Consider the following 27,069-nt stretch of genomic DNA (forward strand, 5'->3'; position numbering starts at 1 on the left):
CCGCCTCACACCTGTCCAGTCTCGGTAGCGGGGACAGAGGGTGGTGGCCTCCGAGCCGCCCCACAGTCCCCCTGGGGAGTCCGTGTGGTGCCTGACAGTTGACAAAGGGCTTCATTGCCTCCTCTTCTCTCAGCAGTTCTCAGGATAATAGGAAAGGCAGACATCCTGTCCAGTTGAGGAGGTGGAGAAACGGAAAAGTCAGGTATTTCACTGAAGGTCATGTAGTTGGTGGACTAGAGCCTTCTCTGCATCCTAATTCTCAGCCAGGTGCTCTTCCCGCTGGTGTTTCTGCATGACGCAGCGGTGGCACCTGGGCTGGGATGACTCACGGCGCGGGGCCGTCTGGCATTGCAGGGCGTTTGCCTTGCTGGGCCCTGCAGCACGAAGTACCAGTGGCACTGGGCTCCGCAGTCACTGCGGGAACTAGGAAACCCCTCACATTTCCAGAAGCCCCTGACGGAGAGCCATTGCCAGGCCAGGGGCCTGCCTGAGTTCAGGGTTTACTCACCGGCCCTGCTCAGTCTCGCAGGGTTCACAGAGGCACTCGGGACCGAGCTTTTTGTCAGGGAGTGGGAAAGGAGAACCCCGTTTGTGTGTGCTGTTGCTGTGACTCATACCCATGGCTCTCCGGCAGGGCAGCCCTGGGAGGAGACAGGGTCACCCCCTGGACGCGGGCTGGCCTCCCAGCCCAGCCTGGATGGTCACGCCGTTCGGTCTGGCGCCTGGGATCCTGAAACTCCACCAGAGTGCGTATCCGGAATGGCCAGGCAGCCACCCCAGGCTCCGGGTGCCGGTTTCTGCCCGTCTGCTCGGGCTGTTTTCTTTTCCTGTCAGCAGGAAGTGCAGCTCTGACTGGATGGGTATGTCCTGTTGTTTGTGGCGCGAGGCAGGCCTTTCTCTTTCTGCTCAGCGGCAGTCCTCTCTCGGACCAGGAACTTCTGCTCCTGTCTCCCCCATCCCTCCTTCCTCAACTCCAGTTCACTTCACACACCACGCACACACGCGCGCACACACACACACACACACACACACACACACACACACACACGGCGGCCATTAAACATGCACCGCATACACCACACTCAAGTCCCAGTGACAGCACACATCACAAATCTCCTTCCACATCAGCCCAAGCCCTCACCCCTCACAGCCCATTGACCCCACACTCCAGACTTGTGTTTTAGCGGTGGGTTGGGAGGTGCTGCCGTATCACAGACCCTGTCTTTATTCAAGTTCCCCCCTCCCCTTGAGATGGCTCCTGTTCCAGGTATTCAGGTGGAAAGGACACCCACCTCTTTCTCTTTGGCCCGCAGAATTTGCGATTAAAGTTGCATCTCAGCCACACGTGGTGCTTTGGGGTCCAGGATGGTGGCTGAGCCCTGGGTGATGTGCTGGGCCTGATGAGCGGAAGGGCTTGAGGCTGGCCTCCTAGGCTGGGCGTGACCTCCCAGGACACCACCCTGGAGCCCACTGGGCCAGCAGGGAGGGTGACGAGACCCAGGAATCACATCTGCAGACCATTAACACAGACAGCTGCCACGACCTCAGAGCGGGGTTTACCAAGCAGCGCTTAGGATGTGAGGCCGGTGATGCCGTGTCCTAACACCGAGAGAACAACTTCATGAAGCCCTGCACAGAGGCGTGCACCCCTATACACGCACCCACGTGTGCACACGCATCCTCTCTGCTCTGGATATATGAATCACTTTCTCATGGTGTCTGTTCCCTGTCATTTCTGTCTGTCTGTCGCTCTCTCTGCTGTTTCACTCTCTCACTTACACTCACACTCTGTGCACAGTCATCCCTGAGGCTCCCTCTTTCTGTGATTTATCCTCCCTCACTACACACAGCAGCTAACACAGCGAGATTTCTCTCCCGTGTACACACACGCTTGCGCACACACACACACACCCCGCCCCCGCCCCCCCCGCCCCAGATGGTGTGCGACAGCCCAGCCCAGATTGGCAGCCAGGCCTCTCATTCAGTCAGCACACAGACTGGCCTGACTTATCCATCCAGATCTTCATTTCTGGGCCTTTCCTTTAATTCCCGTCATCCTCACAGGGTGGCGTCTTGGCTGGGATGCTGGCCTGGGAGCTTGGGCCTCTGAGTCTCAGCCAGGTCCAGCTCGTGAGAGATCACTGAGCTGGTGAGCGGTTTCCTTTTTGCTTTAAATTATACATTTCACCTTCTAGAAGGAGGTGATAAAACAATATCCCTTTAATAAAGTCTGCTGAGACTCCTAGGGAAAGAGAAATGCAGAGACATTAATAAATGATGATTGTCACAGAGCACCTTATATTTGTAGAACACTGAAACATCTCATAGCATCATCAATGTGGTCTCCTTTGGTTACAGTAACCACCTGATGAGACAGAAAGAGACTTAATAATATTGCTGTGATTTCATACTGATATTTTTGCTTCACCAATACCTGCTTTTGAGAGATTTGGGCTGTACCTAACCCAGATGTTATGTTCAGAATCCCAGGCCTGGAGCGTGCCCCATCCGCCTTCCCTGCCATCCAGCACGTGTTATGAATGCTAAGTTAAGGCCTTTGAAGGAGAGGATACATCTCCAGCCAGATCCTCCCTGCTGTCACCTTCACGTGCCCCTTAGTTTTTGTGAGACAGAAGGGAATGACTACACGTTGGCACACGGCGCTTGCTTCATTTCATTAACAGAGTTAGTGGAGAGCAGGAAAAAAGACAACTCGCGGAGTTCTCCACTCGGCCTCTCAATTTACATTTTTTTCCTGGTGGATGGGGCCCCTCATGCTGTCCATGTGTTTGAAACGGGATCAGCGGGGGAGAAGAAAGCCCACATCTTTTCCCAGTCTCGGTGTCATTACTGTGTCTCTGTCAGCGTTCCAAAATATAATGGGATTTGTTCAGCTGATTTATCCTGCGTGCAGGCAACATTATCCAGACCCACACTCGGGCCTGAGGAGCAAAGAGGGGAAGATGCACAGCAACGAGAGTGGGGCTAATAAAATTTATTCCTGCTAACAAGGGAATGACCTACCCCATAATTCAGCCTGGCCATCGGGACCACTGTTTCCCAGTGCCCGCTAGAAAACACACAGACTTAATCATTGTGGTGTGCCCTGCTCCAATTACAGTCCTGGTGGCAGCTGAGTTTGTCTGCAGTAGACAGGGAGAGAAGTGGGAACGTGGGATTGATGGGCTGGGTGGGATTTCTTTGCCCTTGACAGGCAGCCACTGGGGACCTCTGAAGCTTAAGGTACAAAAGGAAAGGGACAGCACCCGAGTGGGTTTTGCTTGGAACCATTCCAAGGCCTTCCCTGGTCTTTTCCAGGGGCCCAGCTTTGGCTTCTGGACTAGTCCCATCACGGAGGTCACCTGCAGAACTGGGCTAGGGAATTTTCATTCCTGTTTCTTTTGCTTGGCCTGCCTGTATCTCCAGTCATGGTGTCGTGGCCCTCAGTCCTCACCAGAGGGAGGAACGCAGGGCTCTCGGCAGCTGAGCTAATGAGGAGCAGGTCAGGGGTTCAGTCCCTGGGATCCTGTGCCGGCTATGCTCAGCATCTCCTAGGAGCGGTGCATGGCTACGGCTCGCTACTGGTTACACTCTGGACTGCAGAGAGGGTGCTGGGCTTAATGCCCGTCTCTTGGGAAAACAGCTCAAATTAGTGGCATTAGTTTCCTATTAGAAGGATAGGTTGTTATCATGATGAGTGAGTGACCACGTAGATGACCTGTATTTTGGTACCCACCCTTTTGAGTTGCTTAGAAACAGGGCGCGTGGCTCTTGGGAATCTTGGGTGCGATTTGTCGCGTTCTTTCTCCAACCCCGAGGCAATTTTCATGAAGCCCCTTCAATAACATGTTGGTCTAACTAGGTTACTGTGGCTGTGGTCTGCTGGCTTCCCCTCTCTGTCTCTGCACACTCATTCCCCCTACAATCTCATTGAAAAAGACACAATAAAGAACCGTTCTGAGATAATGCATTAGTGATTAAGTGGAGGAGGCCTCCTTCCTGCTCATTTCCTGACGTCTGGGCTCACAGCCGAGGTGTAGGGCCGACCTTCACCTCTGTCGGGGCTTCTCCATCTTTGAAGAGAGTTCAACCACCTGGGGTCAGCACGGGCCATGGGCAGAGCTTCGGGGAGGGTTAGAAATCATAAGAGCGGGAGGAAAGTTTATGCAGGACAGTGAAGCAGTCAGAGGGTGGTACCGTCCAAGTTTTGGGATCTCTTTCTCTGTTACAGAAACGAGCACTCAGGCACGTGGGACTATTTTATGGAGTAACAGGCTTTCTGATGAGAGTAACCTCAAGCCAACCAGGGCCTCCCCACGGGGTTCCTCCCTCCCTGAAGGCTCTCTCTGCTTCCCTCCTGCCCTGCCGTCAGACGGCACACAGAGCCATACACAGTGGGCATCAGACCCTGGTGCGTTGATGAACACCTTGGGGTCAGCGGTTCTATTTGACATCTGGCCCCAATAAGTGGGAGATCATTATCTTCCTGTACCGCAGAGATTTACATCTGGGGTCTGTATGTAGACATGAGCTACTACACTTACCTGATCAATATCTCCCTTTATAAAGAAATCCCACATGTGAAATTCACTGCGGAGGTCTGCTCTGGTCAGCTCCCGGTGTGTGTGTGTGTGTGTGTGTGTGTGTGTGTGTGTGTGTGTGTGTGTGTGTGTGTGTGTGTGTGTGTGTGTGTGTGTGTGTGTGTGTGTAATTAATTAGTGGGAAGATGTTTGGGACATGAATCTAAGGACTGCTGAGCATGAATCTAAAGACATTTTCTTTTCCACGTCAGCAGGCACCTCATGGGCTTCCACCTTCTTTTTCACCTAGCTTGTATTTCTTTTCTAAACTTCAGCTCTCACTTTGCTTTGGGATAGGTCAGCCCAGGAAAGGAGGAATCCCACTCTGATGACTAGCCAAGGGCCTCCTCGGGATGGGAGAGGTAGTTCCTCCCAGAGATCACAGAAGGGTGGAGGGCTTATCCTGGACAGAAGAAAAGGAAGCAGGCACTGTCCCAGAGCAGCCTCTCATCCTGACAGTAGGTTCCCTGATCCTGGAATTGGTTCCTTTGGGGCCACCCTCTAGCAACTTGGAGGAAGCCTCCATGTAATGCCAGTTTTTCCATCTAGTCTGGGAATGTGATAGGTCATGAGGGGTCATTTTACTCTCTAAGCCTCGATTTTTCTCTTCTGTAAAATGGGGCTGTTGAATTCTAAGATCTTAAGTCATTTTCCTCTGAAATAGCACAATGTGTGAAAGCTTGGCCATGCACTGTCCTGGACAGAGAACCCAGAATTGAGCCCCAGTGTCACTTCTTCCTCGAAACCCTGCTGCTCCCCTCTGCAGTTGTGGCCCTGCCCTCTGTCCCCACAGCGCCAGGTGCATAACTGAAGCTGGGCATACACGGCCTCGTCTCGTCATGGACCCGGTCTGTCTCCCCCACTGAGAAAGGGACAGAAACGGAGATGTTTTCATCTTTATACTGTTGGGTTCTCACCTGGTGCTTGGTACCTAGTAGGTCCTTCTAAACATTCTTAAGCGAAGTAATAAATGAAGAACAGTAAGTAGCGTTGTCTTCATTTAGTGCTTCAGTTTCCCCTGATGGAAGCAGGGAGTTCCAGTAGCCTAAGAGACCAAAAGTTTGATGGAAAAAGGCCCAACTGAAGGCCCCACAGTGGGTGAGCTCGGAAGGTCTCTGATGCCTTCTCCCCCCATAATGGTATGACCTCCCAGCTTCAGGGGTGGGCGCAGGGGTGCTCAGGATCCTCTGCATGAGGCTGGATGCCACTTTTGCCTTCAGGGAGGGCTGGAGAGCCTGTTTGCTCCCTGATGGAAGGACTCCTCTCTCTTCAGGAGCTGCCCATGAGCAGTGGGAGGACCAGGTCTGACTTCGTATTTTCCATCCTGGGCTCAGAGGCTGCAGCTGCCGGCCCAGAGCAGTCGGCGGCTGCAACCCCTGTTGGAGGAGTCGGCTGCACTTGTCCATCCCTGCAGGCTCATCTGGTTAGCCTCCTTTGGATCAGTTTGGGATATTTGCAAACAGTGGATGCCGTGGGTGAGAGGGGCAGCCTGTGGCTATGGAAGAGACCGGGTCCCGGAGCTGAGCTAATTGGCCCACAGGGGGATGGACCTGGTGACCTTTACCTCATTAGCGCTGCTCTTGGACCACTGAGCTCTGGCCAAGTTCTGATCTTTCCATAATAAGGACTCCATGTGGGGTTTCTGCAAAGGTGGGGCAATGAAGGGCAGGGCTACGACAGCTCCACCTGGCACGGCGGGTGCATCAGGAACCAGGCTGGGGGCCACGCTAGATGGGAGGAGGAGTAATCTCAGAATCAGTTTCCTGCCCCACCTCATCACCCAAGGCCTACAGGATGGGTTGGCACAGGGTCGGAGGGTGGTGCCCTCATTGTCTCCCAGGTCTGCCCCCTTCTTCAGCCCTTCTCAGAGGGTCTCCACAGAGACCACCAGACACTGCGGGGGCCCTCGGGTGGCTGCTTTGCAGCTCTGCCCTGGAGCCCGTGGAGACTGCGGAGGAAGGATGCTGGCAGCATTTAAAATCCCCTTTCCGTGGAGATGATAGAGCTTTTCAGAGTGCCAGTCTCTCTGCAGAGTGGGAGCAATTTCCCTGTAATTGGTAAAGTAACCGTAACTGCTCTGTCATTTGAATGTAGCGACACGTAATTGCATGGTAACCTTTGCCGCGAGGGAAGCACGGTGAGCTGTGAGATCGTAATCCGGGGTGTCAGCTCCGGCTCCCCACGCCACCTCCACCACGACTGCTCGGCTCGGGGGGCTGCCGTGGGCTCCTCCCCCCAGATCCAGTGGGTCCTGCTCCAGTGGTTACGCTTGTCACGTGCCGTTCTCTCCTGGGCCGGTCTGTGGCACCCTCAGCAAGGAAGGGACGCCTGTGGTGATCTAGGAGGGTGCTTCTTACTAAAGCGCTGGGAAGGGGTTAAGGTACAGATCTCTGAGCCCCACATCCAGAGTTTCTGATCCAGTAGATCTGGGGCGGGGCCCGAGAATTCGCATTTCTGATGAGTAGCGCAACTCTTCTGGATCTTAAGAGTATTTCTCTGCTCCTTCATTCAGCCTCATTGGCCTGATAGATCTCTAGGAAGTACCACCTTTGCTACTTCATCTTGGTAACATTAGCCCCTTTAATCTTGATCACACCTCTACGAGGTGGATATCATGAATTTCCCCAAAGACGCTAAGACTCACAAAAGTTATCTGAATTGTCTAAGGATGTGACCAACAGTAATAAGAACTAACACTCTCTTAGCACTTACTAAGTGCCAGACATTGTTCTACATGTATTAGTCATTTGCTCCTCACCACAGCACCAGGAAGTATATGCTATTATTATTATCCCTATACTACCCATGATAAACTGGGGCACAGAGAAGTTAAATACCTTGCCCAAGGTCACACAGCATTAAATGGTGGAGCTGGAATTCCAACCTAGGCATTCTGACTCTAGTTCCACAGTGCTAGCCACTGTGGGACTCAAGTCTTTATTTAGTCATCCATCCATCCATCCATCCATCCATTATCCATTTAACGTGTATGTCTTAACCTACTGTGAACCAGGAACCAAGCTAAGGATTCAGACATGGGTAAAACATAGTCCCATCCTTGAGCTTATGGTCCCTGGAATCCAGTGGATCACCAATCTTAATTTATGAGCCAGGTTCCCCATGAGGACATTTATGGAAAGCAGATTTGGGATCTTCTCGATGGGGCAGAAGGGACCCCAGAGGGTGTGGCCCTGTCTAAGGCCTTGAGGTCTATTCACAGGGTTGCCTACCACATATATTCCCATGCAGCAGACCCTAATTTCTTTCCTTGGTAAGAATGAAGCTGCTGTCTAATGAGTAAGCACTGTAGCAGTGGCCATAGCTCATCCGTGGGTATTTGTGGAGTGGCAGGGGAGAGGTGCAATCTGGGCCTGTGGGCCTGGTGGGCCCCTGCTTACAGCGGAGCAGCTCCTGGCTCCTCTGGCTGCCGCTCTAATCTTGCCGTTAAGGGGCCCAGGGGAGGGCTCGGCCAGGGCCAGACTCCCCCGTTGCCCAGGGTGGTCAGGAATCTGCACCAACCCTTACCCGTGGAAGGCTTTCGTCCATTAGCCTTCCCTTCCAGGGGCCTGGCATCTGCTCCCTACACCCCAGCCCCCGAGGTCTGCGGGCCCTGCGGGACTCTCCCTCCTCTCTCCTCTGCTCCCAGTGCGGTTATTACTCTGTGGCTTCAGCTCAAACTCAGCGGGTGGTGTCCTTAGAGAGCTGGGCTCTGGCCGGGGGGGGTGTGCAAGGGCCACTCCCTGCCGCCATCCTACTTCTGTTCTGGGCAGGATTTCCATTAAAAAAATTAACATGAAATCCCACCTTACCTTAATGAAGGGCTTTCCGGTTCAGCCGGTGTCTTCACACCTGATATCTCACCTAGGCCTCAGGATGGGCCCGTCTTGCTATTTTACCGTCAAGGAAGGTGAGGCCCAGAGGACAGGAGCAGCTTGTGCCAAGATGTGCGGCTGGGAAGCAGCTCAGCTGCCTGTGAACGCGAGACCTGTGCTTTCCCCGACTTCAATGTTAAAACTGCCTCCCCTATGACCCCCGCTTTGAGGAAACGAGGAGTAAGCCCCTTCCCACCCCAGGCCATAGCCAGGGGACCTCAGCATCCACGCAGACCCGGGCTGCTCCTGGTCAAAGGCCTCCATCACGCCTTCATCACCTGGGGCCCCGCTCAGAGGGAGAAAATGAGGTACAGATGAGGCTGGGCGAGAAGCCATCGTCCCTGGAATCTCGGCCCCATGGTAGGAGCCCCAGTTGTCCCCTTTGCCTCATCTGAGCCTGATGACAATACCACGAGGTAGGCAATGCGGGGTGTACCTGTCAGGTACAGGTGAGGAACCCGAGACCTGCCTCCTGATGGGGCCTCGCAGGGAGCTGTCATGAGCTGAAACCAGCCGAGCCCTAGCTGCCAGGCCACCAGGCTGAGCTGTCCTCACTTCCTAACGATGAAAACATTCCTTACTTGGCCCCTTGACATGCAAGATGCCGCAGTGGCAGAGACTTGCAAGTCCCTGACTTTCTGCCTCTGAGCAAGCAGGGATTTAATGTGGCAACTGGCTGAATGCACACTCTCTTTTTGTACGTAGTTGGTTTTTATCTCGTGTTCTGCTCAGTGAAGAAGAATGGTATTTGGAAACTGACCACTCAGAAATGTAGTTTCGGGGGGCTGAGCGGCCTGAGCCTTATCAGGTCAATGAGGCGTGTATTTGTGCCTCGCTCCCTGCCTCAGTATCCCCTTGTGCGGAGCAAACAATCATTCGGTCTCACCTACTTGGAAAATGGGTTGTAATGGGTGAGGTCCTTTTGCTAATGGCAGAAGTCCCAGCAGCACAGTTTAGGGCCCAGAAAGTCCAGGATGAGGACTCCTTCTGAACCAGAGGCAGGAACATGCAAGGCCATGAAGATTCCTCAGCTGCCGTCTGAATGCTTGGCAGGTCACGGCAGTTACGTCCAGCAGGGAGAAAACACTGCCTGCCCTTGATCTGGATTTTTCCTTCCTCTCTTCTGTCCATCTCTTTCTCTCTCCACTCTGTCTCCCCCTAGCCCCATTTCCTCATTTTAGGAAAGAACCGTAAAGATCAGACTAGACCTTGAAAGTTTCCTCCCACCTTTGACTCCTATAGTTGTTTTTGAAGGGGTGGGGTGCGTTTGGTCCGGGTTGTGGGGCCAGACCCTGCAATAGAGGCCAGAGGCAGTGCCAGCCGTGGCGCAGTCGTCTGCTCTGCACGTGGCCTGCACGAGCCCACCCATGCTCTCTCCCTCCCTGCCCTGGCTGCTCCCACCACGATAAGAGGGAGGGTGTCGGTGCTCAGCACATTGTCTTCCCTGAGATGGACAGCACTGCTGGGAGAGAGCTGAGGGAACCCCCGCATCCCTGGAAAGCGCAGAGTTGGCCAGTTTCACGCAGCTCCACTGGCAAGAGCCTGCCTGCTGGTTCTCCAGATGCCTCTTCCTTTGGCTGGATTGAAGCCTTTAAAAAATGACACCTTGTATTTTATTTCACTCCTTTCTCTGCAAAGTCCTAAGATGTTTACAGGCATGAGCTCTATAGGCTTTATGGAAGCTCATCAAAAGGCAGAGGTTGTTTCCTTCATCTTTATAGAGTGGAAAATAAAAGCCCAGGGAGATGGAATGAGTCTTCTAAGAGCACACAGTTCTTCTGAGAAAAAAGGGGAAACCCAGTGCAGGATCCTAGCACCTCGGGGAGATCTGTGCCCACCCAAAGCTGCTCAGTGGAGGGCTCTGGAGGCCCCTCCCCAGCCATTGTCAAGGTCTTCTACACTCCCCAGTAGGACTCCCTAGCTGTGACCCTCTGCTTACATGGGGGTCCGGGAGCCTGGAATAAAACAGGGAGAATTTCAGCTAAAACACTGGGGGGTGGGGGTGGGCAGGGAAATGGGCCAGAGGTTTTTCTTGTTTCTTCCCTGACTGCTGAAATTGTCCCAGAGTCAGAAGCAAGAGTTGGGTCAGTGTGTCCCACAGGGTACCTGGGAAAACAGTCTCTTTAAGGGATGCTAAGAGGTGTTCCGGTCAAAAAAGTGGTTTAGGGAATAAAATGCTGAGAGAACTTTAAACACATTTCTTCCTAAAAAGACTTTACAGACCCTTCTTGTAACAATTAGGAATGTCTTACATGGTGTTAGAATGCACTGCGTTTCACTACGTCTCCCAAAGTTATTTGCCCAAAGAGCCCGTTTATGGTAGAATATCTTGTGGGACTGGGGTTCCGGTGGAAGACACTTTGGGAAATGCTAGTGAAGGTATGACAAGGTCAGGCTGCCTGCCCTCCTTTGCCGTGTTCTAAAAGAAGCAGAGAGCCTGAAATGGGACACAGTGAGGCACCTGCGGCCTGCTGAGTTCATCCACAAACCTTCCACTCCTCCTTTCCCCAACCGATTGTCTGTACGTGTCTCTGCCATGGTGTTGTCGCACATGTGTTAACATTTCTAGTTCTCTGTTCCACACGTTCGAGTCCTCGTCTGTGTGTCTGCTCAACAGTAAGTGTGTGGATGTGAAGACCTCGCCCCTCTCACTCCCCAGCAAGGCTGTCTGGAGCCCATGCTCATGGGTGCTGGCCCAGTGCTTTCCCAAGGGATGGTGATGATGGGCCATCTAAACTACCAAGATGGTGCCTGGAGGGGTTGGAGGAGGGGCAGAGAGACCACGGCGCATGGTGTAAAGAGACTCCAGGGATCTGTGACTTTTTGCCATGGTCCTGCAACCTACTTAGATGACTGTTGACAGGTTACCTAGTTTCTCTGGAGCTGAGTTTCTCATGTAATAAAGGAGGGATTTATAACAGGTGATCCATCTGTAAGGATTCTTCTAGCTCCAGAGTTCTCTGACTCAGTACCTCCACCCATTGCCCTGGTGCTCGCTTCTAATTTTTCTCCTCCTTCATTTTCAGCTCCTAACCATTGATGACAACTTCTGTGGCCTGGATATGAATGCCCCCCTGGGTGTGTCTGAGATGGTGCGTGGCATCCCCGTCTTCACGGAGGACAGGGACCGCATGACTTCTGTCATCGCATACGTCTACAAGAATCATTCTCTGGCCTTCGTGGGCACCAAGAGTGGCAAGCTGAAGAAGGTAGGACAAGGTGTAGTCATTTTGGTTCTTGTGGAGACAGCCTGTCCCCACCAGGATGGATGTTCTCTTGCATTCTTTTACTACCTTGGGCCTGGTTGGCAATGATACAGGTTTGAGCTAAGGGCTGTGTTGCTGTTGAGGTCGTCAGTGCTACTCTTGTCCTTCACGTGCAGGGTTGTTGTGGGACTCACAGCGGGTGAGTGTGTGGACCCATCTCTTGCGTTGGGCTGGTGTGCTCCTGAGAGGTGCGTGTCTCCAGGTTGCCAGGCCATTCTAAATATGGTGTATTCTGTCCAACTTGGGCTCATGCCCCAAGGCAATAGCTTTATGAGGCCTGGGTGGTTGTGGAGGATGGACAGGGGCAAGGGATATGCCTGTTCCTCCTGCTTCAGCCTTTCTGGCTGGTGCGTCCATCTGGAATCCCTTCAGGGAAGCCGACAGAGGAAAGTGTCGTACCTGCTGGAGTCGCTGTTAGGGCTAAGAGCCAAGTCACGGGAGGGGAAACCCTGGGTGTTTTGGGGGCACAGAACTGCCCTAGGGGGAGTAGAACCGTGTGATCTGGGGACGTGAGTTTTCCTCCTCGTTCTCCAGAAGCTTGCTGGCTTCAGGGGCACTGGGTGGCCTTGTCCCGTCCGCCGTGTTGGGGGCCCCTATCTATCCAGAACTATTTTCTCGCCCACCTCTGCTTGGGTTCTTGTCTCAGTGAGTTGGTGCTGGCCCCATAGGGTGCCCTCCTTGTTGGAATAAAAGCCTTTCCAAGACTCTAGGCAGTAGGTCCTGTTTTCTGTTGGCTGATAATCATACTTGAGTCTTTTCCCTGGGAAATATTGATGACTCCGTGTGGAGGTCCTGCTTGTTTTAATTGGGCTTCCCTTGGAATTCACTGGAGATTGTGTGATTCACATGGATAAAGTGGCGCTGCCTGATCTGAGACTGAAGTTTGATGGCTGCTCTTCTCTTTGCTGTATTTGTGGGTATTCGCTGGATGGTCAAGGGGAAGTGCTCTCTGCAAATCTAGGGACTGTGCCTGTTCTCCCATCCTACTGTGTGACAGCCCATTTCAGCACTTGTTTTTTTCTTTAGAGTGTACGTCTCTGTGGAACAGGCAGTGGGGCTGGATGGGGAGAGGTGGGGAGCAGAGGGTGTGGGGGTTGGGAATGTGCGTGGAACAGTTACATGCATAGCAGCTGGAAGAAGAAACATGTGTTGGGGAAACGCCGTGGCACGCTGCAAGGGTGATGCAGGCAACATGCCACGTGTCTGGGATTGCCCACCTCATCGTAGTGTGCTGCCTTCTGTGTCAAGTTAACAAACAATTTAACCATCATCCACATAGCTTTAAGAATTACATTTTATGGTCTGCCTTCTGTGAAGAATATATTAAACACAATTGAATGTTTTCTTGCCGCCTTGATCTTCTCGTTTAGATTATTACTCACATGTTGAACAGGGTTCGCGGACGCCCGGGGAAGATGCTGGGAGGTGTAGGTGTGTTGTGTTTGATCGCTGTAGCCTTCCCGGCTCTTCTTCTAGTGTACCGTGTCACTCAGCACTTCCAGATGCTGCCAGGAAGTACTGGTCCACATCAGCGCCTTTCTTCCTCCCTCAGTCTGCGGCTTCCAGCTTTCAGTGAGCTAGGAAATCAGATAACCAAGCTTGCTGAAATTGTGTCTGATAAGCCTCAGTATAAATCGAGGAGGGAAGTCCACGGGCTGTAGAGCAGGGACCGCGGGGACGTTTCCGTTAGCTGCTCAGATGACTTCATTCTTCACTAAGAGTCAAGGAATTTGATTTGCTGGCAAAGCGAAGTCTGAATACCGAAAGCCTTCCCACATGCAGTTCACACAGTGAAATGTCTTGACCTGCTTTGCTTGCCCTGATGGGTGAATAAGTCCTGTTGAGGGTAAATACGTAAGAAGGAAATTTGGGGTGCTTTAGCTCTTGTCTCTACGGAGCCCAATCTCAGTGCAAGGGAGAGGTGACTTCCTGCAATGTGCTGAAACATGCCCACCCCCTAAACTTCCTACCAGGTGCAGAGGATCCTTCACTTTCTGGCCAGACCGAGTAGACCCTGTAGGTTTTTTTTTTTTTTCCCTGCTATTGTCTGAGCAGGTTGGTATATGGTGTCAGTGAAATAAACTTTGAAAATTCAGTGCACACAACAGAACAGAAAGTTGTTTTCTCTTGGCGACGGGGGGGAAGATGTTTCTTGGCCGTGGCTGCATCGTAAACCCAAGACAGTCGACTGGCAAATGTGTGCTCTTGGTCAGAGGGTGGACAGAGGCTCATGGGGGCTGGCTCCCTCTCCCCTGTGGAAGCCGGCCTCCTGATGGGAGGTGAGAGTGCAGCCCATCTCCATGAGTATGGCCTGAGGACACCTCCAGGAGCTTGGGCAGGCCAAGTGCACACAGACATCCCTCATGGGGCAGGCTGTGGGCAAAGCCTTGCCTTGAAGTGTCCCCAGAGGTCAGCCAGGCCAGCAATGACAGGCAACCCCTGAGCGGGAGCCTTGGGACTTTATAAACCGTGGGCTGGCCTTTCTCATCTTTTACTTCGCGGGGGTGGGAGGGCTTATATAAGAACAGTTCTGTTTCAGCCACCTGGGACATTACATTTAATTTCCAGAACTATAGTGGGACTGGTGAAGCATAAACATTTGAGAGGTAAGACCAGAGGGTCACGTGGGGGCGGAATGAGCCAGTGGCCCTCCCGGGGAAAGCCAGGCCATCAGGGCAGCCAAACTTTCTGCTCCACGAGCTCTGAGCGGGAGCCTTTTTAATAGTTTAGCTGAAGCTCAGCTACCCTCCTGCAGACTCAGCACAGCTGGCCCAGGGGGACAGTCTGAGTTGGTAAAGGAAAGCTGGGCCGCCGAGTCTGTTGTTTGAAATAATAAAAAGCGAAACTGGCCAGTTTATTTATTTTTTCTAAACAATAGAATTTCCCAGCACCCTTGCTCGCTGAGCACCACTCCCCTTTCCTTGTAATAACTCTGCCTTGCTTTTCCAAGAGGTTATCAGGACCCCATTCACCTTTTGGGCAGAGGCCCAGCCATGAAAAGCTCTGGGACTGCAGGAGGACTTAGCAGGAAGTTTTGTGAGCTCCTGCAACCAGGGGGCGAGAATAATGGAAATCACACTGTCGCCGTAATTACAGAGCTGGTTTCTCTGAGCCCTGTAATAATCTCCCGTGTGTATCAAGGGCCTCGCGGAAGTTCTCTGCAAAATGACAAGGGACTCAAGGTGGGAAGGCTGGGTGGGAGGGGGTTGGGAGGTTTGCTAAGAGTAAGGGAGTTTACTGTGAGTTTCAGGGGTCCAGGAGCTAGACTGTAGCTATCCATGGGCTGCCTTCAAAATTACTGCCTTTTCATTTTGTTTGAAAGGTGTGGGTCCCCATCGTTTGCGACCTTGTCTCTGATGACCATAATTTCACTCCTTTAGTGCACACATCACATGAGGCAGGGGGAAAGGAGGTGAGGAAAGTACCAATTTGGACGTCTTATTTTTTCTGATGTGTGTGTGCCGCAGCTGGCATTGGCATCCTTTTCCATGGGCTGTTAAGAAATGTGGCACATAAATGCTCCAGTCATCAGGAGGTGCCTAGGAAGTTAGGAATAAGTCACAGACTATTGCAATTTCAACTATAGGGAAAACTCTTAAGGCAAACACCATCCTGATTTGCTTTAAGATGTCCGTTTAAATCTGGAAAACTTTGAACCGGCTTGGGCTAACGAGGTCAGTGTTGCCTCAGAAGGACGAGACCTCTTTGCTTGAATATTCCAGCCAAAAGTCCACCCTGCTTTCTCTGTCTCTGTTACATTTTTACCACTAAGTGATCATATTTTATGGCTGCTGTTCAGCAGTGAATTACTGCCTGACGTTAGGGGGAGAGTAATGTTCATTGTGAACCAAAACATCATAAACTTCTACTTGAGGTGTGCTTGCTCCTTTCATTTTGTGATTGCGTCTTTCCTGGGTGTTTGGTTAGGTTGAACTGCTCACACGAAGGGGCAGAACACTTGATGGATGTTGGTTAAGCGGAACCCTGGCTGGCCCTTGCTAGTGGCTTGTCGTAGGATGCGCGTGTGTGCACATGTGAGCACACACATGGGCAAACCATGCCATACCAGCCCCTCTGGATAGGAATTGGGTGTGTGTCAGCATGGAGGGTCAACAGCAGTAGATGACACAAAGTCATTCTTCTTGGGACTTGTCATGCAGATTAATTCAGTCTTCCTAATTTTTTTCTCTTGAGCCTCTTTGAATTATTTTTACGTTTTGTTTTATTTTATTTTATTTAAATATAGTGGATTTACAGTGTTGTGTTAGCTTCAGGTGTACAGCAAAGTGATTCAGTTATACATATCTATCTATCTTTTCTTTTTTCAGATTCTTTTCCCTTACAGATTATTACAAAACATTGAGCGTAGTTCCCTGTGCTATGCCAGTAAGTAGCTCCTTATTGGTTATCTATTTTATATATAGACGTATGTATACACTAATCTCAAACTCTTAATTTATTCCTCCCCCGCCTTTCCCCTTTGGTAATAATAAGTTGTCTATGTCTGTGGGTCTATTTCTGTTTTGTATATAAGTTCATTTGTATCCTATTTTTAAAAGATTCCACACATAAGTGATACATATGATATTTGTCTTTCTCTGTCTGAGCCTGTTTGAAATGGATCTGCTCATGTTCTGTAGGCCCTGACTGTGGGTCCAGAAAGGCAACCAGCCAGAGGTGGAGGGAGACCCACCTGAAGCTGTGTCGTTCTGAACATAAGTTCTCAGGAATGGGTGCTGTGTGTATGTGTCTCTGTAATGCTTGAGTCACAGAGCAATACCAGATCAGAGATGCGTGGCCCCTGCCCTGCAACGTCCTCAGTGTATCTGAGAATTCTCCTTAACATTCACCTGGAAATTTAAATCAACTTTAACTAAAAAGAAATTCATGCCCGATAAGGCTCTCCAGATGGCTGGAGGCATCACAAAATCCAATAGAGATACAGCTGGAACTCCAACTTGCCCAGGGCCCTGCCATCAGAGCAGAGGCCGAGTGTACCTGGTGTAGGGTTTGGTCAGTTTGCTCTGACATGTTAGGAGTTTCTCAAACCAGAGCTGCTGGCCAGTTTGCATGTGTTTAGATACCCAAGCAGAAGAGAAATATGGAAGAATCAATGCTGGACAATTTCCATTATGGGAGGAGTCCATCAAAGCTTCTTTTTCTTTTCTTTTTTTTTTTTTTGATTATTTTCATCGTGTTCTGTTTTTGCATTTCCCACCCCTGGTTTTGCAAGTAGTAAGCCTGTATAGATCTTAACCTGTGAGTTAAGTGAATTAAGCCTCAGCTGAGGCTGAGGGTGTCGTAGACAGAAGAGCACAGCAGATGTTCCAGGGGGCCCCCCTCCTTCCTCTGACTTCACATCTGAGCAGGGACAGAGAGACAGCTGTTGGGTCCTCAGTCCTTCAAGCCTGGGGATCCTGGGACTGGCCTTCAGACCAGCTTCACCTTGTGCCTACCCGTCCACATCTCACGGTCCTCCTCCCACCTCGTTTCAATCTCCTCCGCTAGGTCGTAGGCCTTTTTGTCCGTGTTGTACCCAGGAGATACGGAAACCAGCTAAGCTTGACAGTATCCTCTTGGGTATATCTTATATTCTTGAACAATGTCAAGCCCTCACTCAACCATCCTTTTTGCGTAAATGTGTCCTCACTGGCACTATTTTCTTATCCTATCCTACTTTTCACTACTTGGCCCTGAGGCTCACCCACTGTCCCTGCAGGTCCGTGGTAGGGATCCCAAGTGGTCACCAGTGCTGACCTGAGTGGGGTTGGGGTGGTGTCCTCCCAATTCCACATCTGCTGCAGACCCTCCCAAGGCAGTTCGATGCCAAGAGCTGGGGCTTAGACTCATTCTCCTCCTGGTGTCCTCTTGAGACACACTTTGAGATCCCCAGAAAATGCTACCCTGGGAACATTTGTCATCCTATTTTCCAAACGATCATTGCTACTGCACATGATTTAAGGAGATGGTTTTAGGTGAGCTTTGCCAGTTCAAGATTAATTGATACATGTGTGCCATTTTTTTTGAATCATATGTGCGTGTGTATATATATATATACATTTGTGTAGAATGATCCTGATCATAAATTAAAACGCAGACATGAAAATTGAAGAAGGTGCTGCAGGAACACCCCAAATCATAGAGCGCACTCAGTCAGCTGATGCTCAAATGCCAGACGCGCTGGAGGAATTCATCCAGTCACACATGCGACTGAAGTAAAATATTGTGCTTTACAAGAACGTATCATTAAAATGAAAACTAGCGGCATATCAGGAGTCTGGCCATGTAACCAAGACAACAAATATGGGAAAGGATAAAAGACATGATGTACCAGAGGAAGAGGGAGGAAGCAGAAAGCAAGAGGAGGAGATGGGCCCCCAGCTGTAAATGGTCCCCTCACTGTTGGGCTCATAGCTGATAGACTCTGGATGGGAAGAGAATAGAATCCAGATGGTGATACCAGTGGCAGCTCTCAGCAAGGACAGGACCACGGATGGGGAAGGCAGTGGTAGCCAGATTGACTCAGAGCCCACCAGCTGAAGCTCTGATTAGGGGTCTTCTTATAGTTCCTACTTGTTCTCAAGTGACTTCCTGTGAATGTGGCCACTGGGCTTACTTCCTGGTGGTGTCCTGGTGCTCTTTCCGGCAGCTTTGGTTTCTCATAGAGACGTTCACAGTGACTTCTAAAAGAGCTCCTCGAGTCTCCTGCATTCACTCCATGCCTTCTATCCTGTCCCCAGGGGACACAAATGTATTGGTTATGGATTGATGTGTAACAGATGACTCTGAAACCTAGAGGCTTAAAACAACACTTACCTCACAGGGTCTGTGGGGCAGGATTCCAGGCCCGGCTTAACTAGGTCCTCTGGCTCAGGGTTGCGCACAGACTATAGTCAAGGTGTTGGCTGGGGCAGCCACCATCTCCAGGCTCAAGGACGGACTGGGAGAGGATCCTCTTCCAAGATCAAGCACGTGGCAGTACAAGGCCTCAGGTCCTCACTGGAGACATCAGTCCCTTGCCATGTGGGCCTCTCCGTCGTGACGGCCGCTCGCACCACATGGCAGCTGACAGAGAGAGAACCAAGAGACGGCGAGCATGATGACAGCCAGTCTTCTTGCTAATTTCAGAAGTGTCATCCTATCACTTTTGCATCATCCTGTTCACTAGAAGCTAGTCACATGGTCCAGCCCACACTCAGGGGAGGGGCGTCCACAAAGCAGGAATACCAGGAGGCAGGGGTCATTGAGGTCATCTTAGAGGCTGCCTGCCACACGAGGGCTTTGTTTCTGGACCATCAGGGATACCGGAACCAATATTTTTAAAGTTCAAGTTGAGTTTTAGTGATATAGGAAGGGGCACAGCTCTGCTCAGGAGCCAAAGTGGCCCCAGCACTGAATCCTGACTGCTGGCTCCCAGACGTTTTGGTTGACATAGTAGAGAACCCAGAGGATGAGCAGGAAGGAGCGAAGTGGCCTGCCACTCCCACAGGGCCAGAGAGGGCGCCGCACCATCCTCAGCAGGAGGTCTGGGAGCATGCGGGGACCGTCCTGGGGGCTCTGCTGATCTTATGGAAACAGTGGTGGTTTATAAGGGTGGATGAGAGAGACTTACGTTTCAAGTCGGGAACTGATGAGAGCTCTGTGTGCATGGAGAATCCATGCCTCCTGACTGATCTCTTTGAAGGATCACCTATTTAGGAAAGGGTCATTTTCCTGTGAATTAGAGCTGGCAGGAAAGACGATGAGAAGGGAACTCTTCTCTTGTTGCAGAGCACGGGCTCTAGGCACGTGGGCTTCAGTAGTTGTGGCTCGCGGGCTCTAGAGTGCAGGCTTTGTAGTTGTGGCACGTGGGCTCAGTAGTTGTGGCTCACGGGCTCTAGAGCACAGGCTCAGTAGCTGTGGCACATGGGCTTAGTTGCTCCGCAGCATGTGGGATCTTCCCAGACCAGGGATCAAACCCATGTCCCCTGCATTGGCAGGTGGATTCTTAACTACTGCGCCACCAAGGAAGTCCCGCCCCTCACATTTTGAGTCACAAGGGTCCCGGCTAAATTGAAATACTAAGGAAGAGGCTCCCACCTGAGAGACTGTGGGGTTCCCATCTACACAGCAGCTCTCTCATCACCAACCTCCCTCCAAGGACAACTTCCCTCCGAAGGGGCAATTATGCTGGAGCCCATCCCGCAGCAGAGCGGGCAGTGGCCTTGGGGAAGGGCCCGAAGTTTTCCGGGAAACAAGCTGTGCTTTTCCACTTACCACTGACCTGCCACCCAGGACTCATTTGGGGTGTTTGTCTTTGGGGTTCTCACTAGAATTCTCTCTCCGAACAGCCTGTGGGACTGTGTGTAGTGGTTCTTGATTCCTTTTCCTGTTGCTGCTCGGCCAACATCCCTGTCTTTTCTCATTTGCTAGACAGCTGCAAACTGAGTCATATCCCATAACTGCTTAGCAAGTCCTCTGCAGCTGAGGACCTAACTATACCATCTCCTTGGACCCCTGGTCATTTTAGCACCTACCTCCACCAGCCCCTCCAACCTTCCTTTTCTTTCTAAATGCCAGTCTCCTCCACCCGAGCCTCCTGGCTTTTCTCTGTCCTGGACCTACTCACCCCACATTTACTCTCTCAGCTCTTAACCTTTGCTGCCTGTCGCTGTGCAGCATTGGACTCTTAACACAGGCAGGTCCACTCTCAGATGTTATCTTGACCAATTACCCCGGATGACTGTGGGGTAGTAAGTCACGAGGCAGCTCTGGCTCCGTGATTTCTTTATAGATTTGGTGGCTTGAGGGACACTGTGATCAGTTGGTTTACTCTGTTGACCTGCTTTGCCCTGTTGGTGCCCGTGTGAGTCTCATTAGGAAAAGTGGGCCAACGAGTGGATCCATGAGCAGTGGGTGTTGGCTCAGGGGTCCTCCCCCCTCCACAGGCTCTCCCTTCCTTAGGACCACTCTCTGGCATCCCCAGTGCCTCCCTCATCCTAGTTTTTCTGCTGGGACCTCCTTTGAGTCCCCTTCCAGAAGGTTCCTCCCCCCTCTCCCCCAAGGCTCCAGAGGCCTTGGAAGCAAGCAGGGTGGAAGGGAAGACATACAGGAAGAGGCTCCCCCATTCCGCTCTCACCAGGGAGATGGACTGTCTTTCTGCTTAACCACTCACTTCTCCCACCAGATTGAGAGTGTGCCGGGGCTGGGGGAGCCGAACTTGAGAGTGCCCTCAATGAATGGTTGGACTTGAGAGACCAGAACGATGCTGAAGCCACCTTATGACCCGCTCTCATCACTGCATCCACAAGCTACACCAAATCTTGCTGCTTTCCAGGTCTTCCCAGTGGGAATCTCAGTTGCCAAGTGTTGTTTCAGGCAGGATTATACCTAAGATCACATGGGTATCTTACAGGCTTGGTGGTTTCTGATAACAGTGAAGGTGGTTAGAGATGTTTGGTTCATTCTTAAAGATCTGTGAGTGGATAAATTCTTTAACTTGGTCCTTCTGCTAACTTGCCAGCATTCCCCGCAGTGTTCACTCAGCTCCTTCCCTTTCGTCCTACCTTCCCCAAAAGAGCACAGCATTTATCCATGCTTTTCTACCAGATACAGGATCCCTTTACAGATATTTTCCATGATGGGTGCACAGGCTTTTGAGAAGTTGTATGTACTTATAACCATATTTTAAATGCTTTAGATGAGCATGCATAGAATGTCTTATATAATCTTTATGATTAAAGCTCTTCTGGGTCTTCCCCCAGACATACCAGGCTCGGGAGAGGAAATTAACATTTTAAACCTCATTCACAGAATCCATCTTTCTTAGATCCCATGAGGTTTAATCAGGCAAGATCAGCTGAGGCCCTGTATGGACCTGAAATTGCACGCTGTTGGCCTCAAGTGCCGCTGTGGCAGCTGGGGTGCTAGACTCCTCCATGAGCTGGGCAGGGTCAAGGCCACCTTGATGCAGGTAGACTGACTGCTTCATTGCCTCAACTAGGTTGTGGGCTTCTTAACCCGATGGAAAGGTCACGGGCTTAAGAGATACGAGTTCATCAAAGGAACCAATAAATCCTTTTCTAAACTGAAGAATCCTTTTCTAAAATTAATAGCCTCCGAATGTATCTATTTTACCAACTTGAGTTTTTATTCAGTCACATTTTGATTACCCAGAAATCATAGGCAATAGAAGGTTTCAAAATCTGAGAATTCTTCCTGAGAGGAATTTGTTCATTTTCTTCACATAAAAAATACATTTATTAACACATCTGGATCTTTCCCCCAGCGTGTCTAAGCCTTTTCCAGTTAGAGATAGGTGCCCAGCACAGCGCTTTCCTGAAGGTAACAAACGCTAAGTAAAAAATGTATTTGAAGATTGACTCTTGGGTCTAAGGGTCTTATAGTACGTGTGTGTGTGTGTGTGTGTGTGTGTGTGTGTGTGTGTGTGTGTGTGTGTGTGTGTGTGTGTGTGTGTGTGTGTGTGTAAGTGTAGGTGTATCAGCTAGCTTAGGCTAAGTCATGCTGCAGTAACAAATGACCCCCAGATTTAAGTGGCTACAACAACAGCATGAGCTCGTTTCCAGCTCATGTCCATGTCCACTCTGGCTTGGCAGCAGCTATGCTCTATGTCATTTATTTGGGACAGAAGCTGAAGACATGCCAATCTCCTTCCTGGCAGAAGGAAAAGAGAGATGGCTGTTAATGCTGCTGCTTGGAAGTGGCACATGTCATTGTCCCTCACATTTTATTGGCTAAGCCAAAGGGAATGGTGTGGAGAGTGTATCCTCGCCACAGGAAGAGGCCTGGTGCGTATATGTGTAGGGAGGTGGGAGGGAGAGGCAGAGAATATTTTGTCAATAATACAGTTTACTCTAAGGATTCTTATTGTGAACATCGCACTGAATCCAGACATATCGACATGGCCCATCCATAATGTGTTAGGTGTTTCTTGAGTTAATGAGCACATGGTGTCTTCTTACTTAATATTGGAGAAGAGGTATGAAAAATACAGGATATGGCTGATTTTATGTCATCAAGCCCAGACATAGTGTTGGAGATTTTTTAAAAAATGAAATCCTCTATCAGCTTGTTTTCCTGTGATTTGCTTTTTCTTCTGAAACTGAAATTAGAATTGTTCAGATCGTTCCATTTGTTAGGCTCTGGATGTTTGTGTTTCCCTGCATCCAGTTTTCCTACAGAGTGAGGGTACTTTTCTACTTAAATACAAAGATTAGATTGTGTTCAGCAGATGTCTCTTGGGATAATTAAATTATCCAAATTTGTTACATCATTTCTCTTAACTACAATTAAATGGAGCCTTCCAAATGAATTTTCCCCATTTCTTCCAAATTAATTTAACCCCCCAAAATTCTCCTACTTCCCCTCTGAATTCTGCTTTTCTGACTGTGAATTCCAAAACATTCACCCTGGACATAGGCAGGACCCCTGGCCCTTGAAATTCATCCTCCAGGCAAGAAACCCAATCTGGGAATTCCGGTTCCAAAGCTGACTACTGACTCAGGACCAGCTCACAGACCTCCTTGTCAGGGTTCCCCGCCATCTGCTCCTCTCTGGAAAAGGCAGAAGTGCAGAGCTGGAATCCTGAATGGAGGAAGCCGTCCTGCAGATTGGTTTGAAAAACATTGATTTTTAGCCCTCAACCTCATTCTGTAGATTGCCAGTTTTTTGGCTGACATGTCTTAAATTTACATCACATTGATGATGTCTGAGGAGTCATTGAGCATCCATAACTGGGTAAAATGATATGTATTTTCCTGGCTGAGCTAGTGACAGCGATTGGAAGGGCCTTGGCAATCACAGAAAGCAGTTGCCCTGCTGCAGCTATGCTAGGAGGAGCCCTCTGATCCTTTCCAAGCTCGTCACCTTCTATTTTCAGGTGGGTAAGAGATATACCCACATATGCGTGACTGTGAGCCCTCTCCCACATGTGCATATACATTCATGTCATAAACATGCACATGTACTTAATCCCATGCATGCTGATGTGTGCACACACACTTAGGATCCAGACCCTTCTCTTTTAAAAAAAAATTTTTTTATTGAATTACAGTTGATTTACAGTGTTGTGCTAATTTCTGCTGTACAGCACAGTGACTCAGTTATACACATATATACGTTCTTTTTCTTATATTTTTTTCCATTATGGTCTATCCCAGGAGATTGGCTACAGTTCCCTGTACTACACAGTAGGACCTTATTGTTTATCGATTCTAAATGTAATACTTTGCATCGACTAACCCCAAACTCCCAGTCCATCCCACTCCCTAACCCCCCAGCCCACCCACCTGGCAACCGCCAAGTCTCTATGTCTGTGAGTCTGTTTTTGTTTTGTAGGTACTTTCCTCTGTGCCATAGTTCAGATTCCAGACCCTTCTCTTTGCGCTCAAGCCCGGGGCTGGTCCTCCCTGGGATCTGCTCTCTTGGACTGAGCCCCACCCACCTCCCTCACGTTCTCTCTGGGAAATTAGCAGCACGCCATCTAATCAGTTTACCTCTGACTCGCCCACTTTGGCTTCGAGATGATGACAGAGTGGAGCTATTTAGCTATCAAATGCTGTGACTATCTCCCAGATGGACAGCGCCTCAAATATCAGAGTGGTTTCATTCTCCCCCGTGTGTGTGTGTGTGTGTGTGTGTGTGTGTGTGTGTGTGTGTGTGTGTGTGTGTGTGGTTGGGGGATGGGTGGGTAATGAGTCTCCCAGTTGCTTTTTGAAGTGCTTCATGCATCTGCCTTTAATTTTAATGCCTCTTGCCTGCTGACCTTGCTTCCCGGCAGCCAGCCCCAGCCTAAGTGTGATTCCCATAATTAGCTTAGTGATAATTTAATCTCCATGCTTTAAATCTGATTGTTTTTGAGGGACTTGGGTCTGAGGACAGGGGAAAGGGGAACTTTGCTCCTTGTTTGACCTTTGTTTTTGTCTGGACTCTTTCTCTGACCAGGGCAGGATCAGAGGGAAATAGCTGGGTTGGGTGAGGGGACACAGGGAGAGAGAGGCTCATGGCATTGTGGGTAGATTCTAGAAGGGAAGCTAAAACAAAACTCTGTCTTCATTCCCTTTCTTATAAGGGGTCCCCTTTCTTTGTCCTCATTTCTCCCCAGAATATGAAGGCATGTGAGTGAGGGTGCACAAATGCTTTAAGATGCTTTGGTGAGGAGTAGCTTGAAAATGAAAAAGTGATAAACTCCCTCCGTGGTCATGGCAGCCATCCTCTTAAGCCAGAGGAAGGCAAGAAGCGGCAAAAGGTGCCATTGGATGCTACCCTACTGCTTCCCTCGTTCGCTCCCAGGCATCCCCACAGGCTTTGTGCCCAAGCATCTGCCCAGGTCTGTATCAGGGGTTGTCCATGCCTCTTAACTGCTAAAACCAGACCGGCATGTCACATGAAGAGTTGGAAGCGACAGCTGGGAAATCTCGACTTTGTTGCTGGCTGCACTCCTGGTTTTGGACAAATTGTTTGCCTACACATATTTCACCTTTTGAGCAACTAGCATATTAATGTATGCACCCTCCATCTCTCGTATGAATGAGCTGAGGATAATAGTACTTCACATCTGGAGAGCATTCCTTGATTCAGTAGGATGAAAAAACAAGTAGAAAAGATGGTGAGGATCAAATGATTTTCTGTGCTTGGTAAACTTCTAAGGAGAGTCTTCAAACTCCATGGATGTCACTCATGTGAACCCAGGCGTGGTAGAAGAGCAGAGGGTAGAAGATCTCCAGGGGAACCTCGGAGGCTCCAAATAGATGCACTAACCAGTCCTTGTGGGATTTAATTGTGTGTGTGTGTGTGTGTGTCTGGTGTGTGTGTGCGCATATACGCTCAAGATCTCTTTGGAAGAACTTCAGGAAGCCACCCCTGGCTCCTCCCTGGGCTGCTACTACACTGAAGTGCTGTAACGGGCGGGGTGCCCAATGTGGGTGAGGGAAGGGGGCACAGGGCATGCTCAGATCTGAAAAGCTTGGGATTCCTCCTACCACCTCCTGCAGCCTGGAAACAAGGTATTTGATTTATGAGCTAACTTTTAATTAAAAGAACAGCAGGAAAAAAATCTCATTTTTCCTCTACAGGATAAATGGTTCACAGTCTGAACTAATTTTGTTTCTTCTCCGAACGCCCCAGTGCTGTAGGGACGTGTGCCTATGTGTGTGTGTGTGCATACGTGTGTGTGATGGGATGCTGGCGCGGTGCTCTGGGTCAGACCCTCTCTAAGGATTCTTTGCTCCTGCGGCGGACCCTGCCTCTACCCTCTGGGTCTTGCTATGTAGCCCCAACGCCGGCTTCTTGCCCTGTATCACAGTTTCTCTTTGCAGCTTTTTCTGACGTCTTTACTTGAAGAGATGCTGTCAGTTCCATTTTAAATTGCTTGTAGAACTTTCCTTCCTTCAGCCACAATGGTTGTCTATGCTGTGTTTGGCAGAAGGAATTTTATTTTGGTGGTCACCCCGAATTCTCAGTATGTTTTGATTTATTTCTCTGACAGACCCTCATTACATCCCATTGGCACTTCCCAATATGGAATTTATCAGACTCACAGCCCTTCTTCTCTGGGAGTTGATGGTCTCTAATATGACTAAATCCGACATGGAACTCACCTCTGGTGGGTTTGGATATAAACCTGGCCTTTCTTATCTGACAACTTTTATTTTCTATCACTATCCATCACCTTTAGCAGTGTGAGAGGGACCACTGTCTTCTGTGTGTCCTACCTTCTAGAAGTACCAACGTTTATTTGATATTTAGAAATGTATTTCTTTCTATTTGCGAGGTATCCAGACCATTCTCTTAGAATTTTCATACCTCCCTTCATCAGGAAGGACCGTGGAGCCCTGTCCCGTGGCTGCAGAAGCAGGAGCCAGGGGTCCTCATCCCAGACAAAGGGCCTGCCCACCACTGCCCTCCTGGGACTTTTGGGGCAGCATTGGAGAGGAGCCACTGTGGCTTCTCTGCTCTTGAGGGAGAATCTGCCTGAGAAACACACTGAAAAACCTCAGGAGAACGGACCAGCGGAAGTCCCCAGCTAAGATAAGCTAGGAAACCAACTGGGGGACCACAGAGAGGGAGAAATTTGGGTTTGCCCTCAGTGACAGATTCTCATCCTTCTGCTGCTGGCTCACTTCGAGGGACACGGGACAGTCATCCCTGCACCCCCTGCCCCACCTGGCCCTTTGCAGGGCTTTGGTCTTATTTGCAGCAAACAACAGAGGGAATGAGCTCCAGCCCTCCCCCACCTTCTGCCGCTGCTGCATTTATAAATCCCCTATCACAGCATGTCCTGGTATAAGCACGAGTGGAGGTTTGCAGGGATGTGAGCCACCGGCTTACAGTCAGGATGTCTCTTACTGCTCG

General features: G+C 50.3%; 1 protein-coding gene across 5 annotated transcripts in view; it reads left to right on the forward strand.

Moving 5' to 3' along the window:
• PLXNA4 (plexin A4) overlaps positions 1-27,069 on the forward strand; it is a 607,888-nt gene that overhangs the window by 237,626 nt on the left and 343,193 nt on the right. For all 5 annotated transcript variants that reach the window (XR_014297154.1, XR_014297155.1, XM_082661365.1 and 2 more), the window contains one exon: positions 11,479-11,661. Coding sequence is in view for 3 of the 5 variants with exons in the window: in XM_082661365.1 (XP_082517491.1) it covers positions 11,479-11,661 (183 nt within the window). In the remaining 2 variants the exon portion in view is untranslated. The remainder of the gene's footprint in view (positions 1-11,478; positions 11,662-27,069) is intronic.

This window comes from Grampus griseus (genome assembly GCF_964374135.1).
Source record: "Grampus griseus genome assembly, chromosome: 9".
NCBI classification, from domain to species: domain Eukaryota; kingdom Metazoa; phylum Chordata; class Mammalia; order Artiodactyla; family Delphinidae; genus Grampus; species Grampus griseus.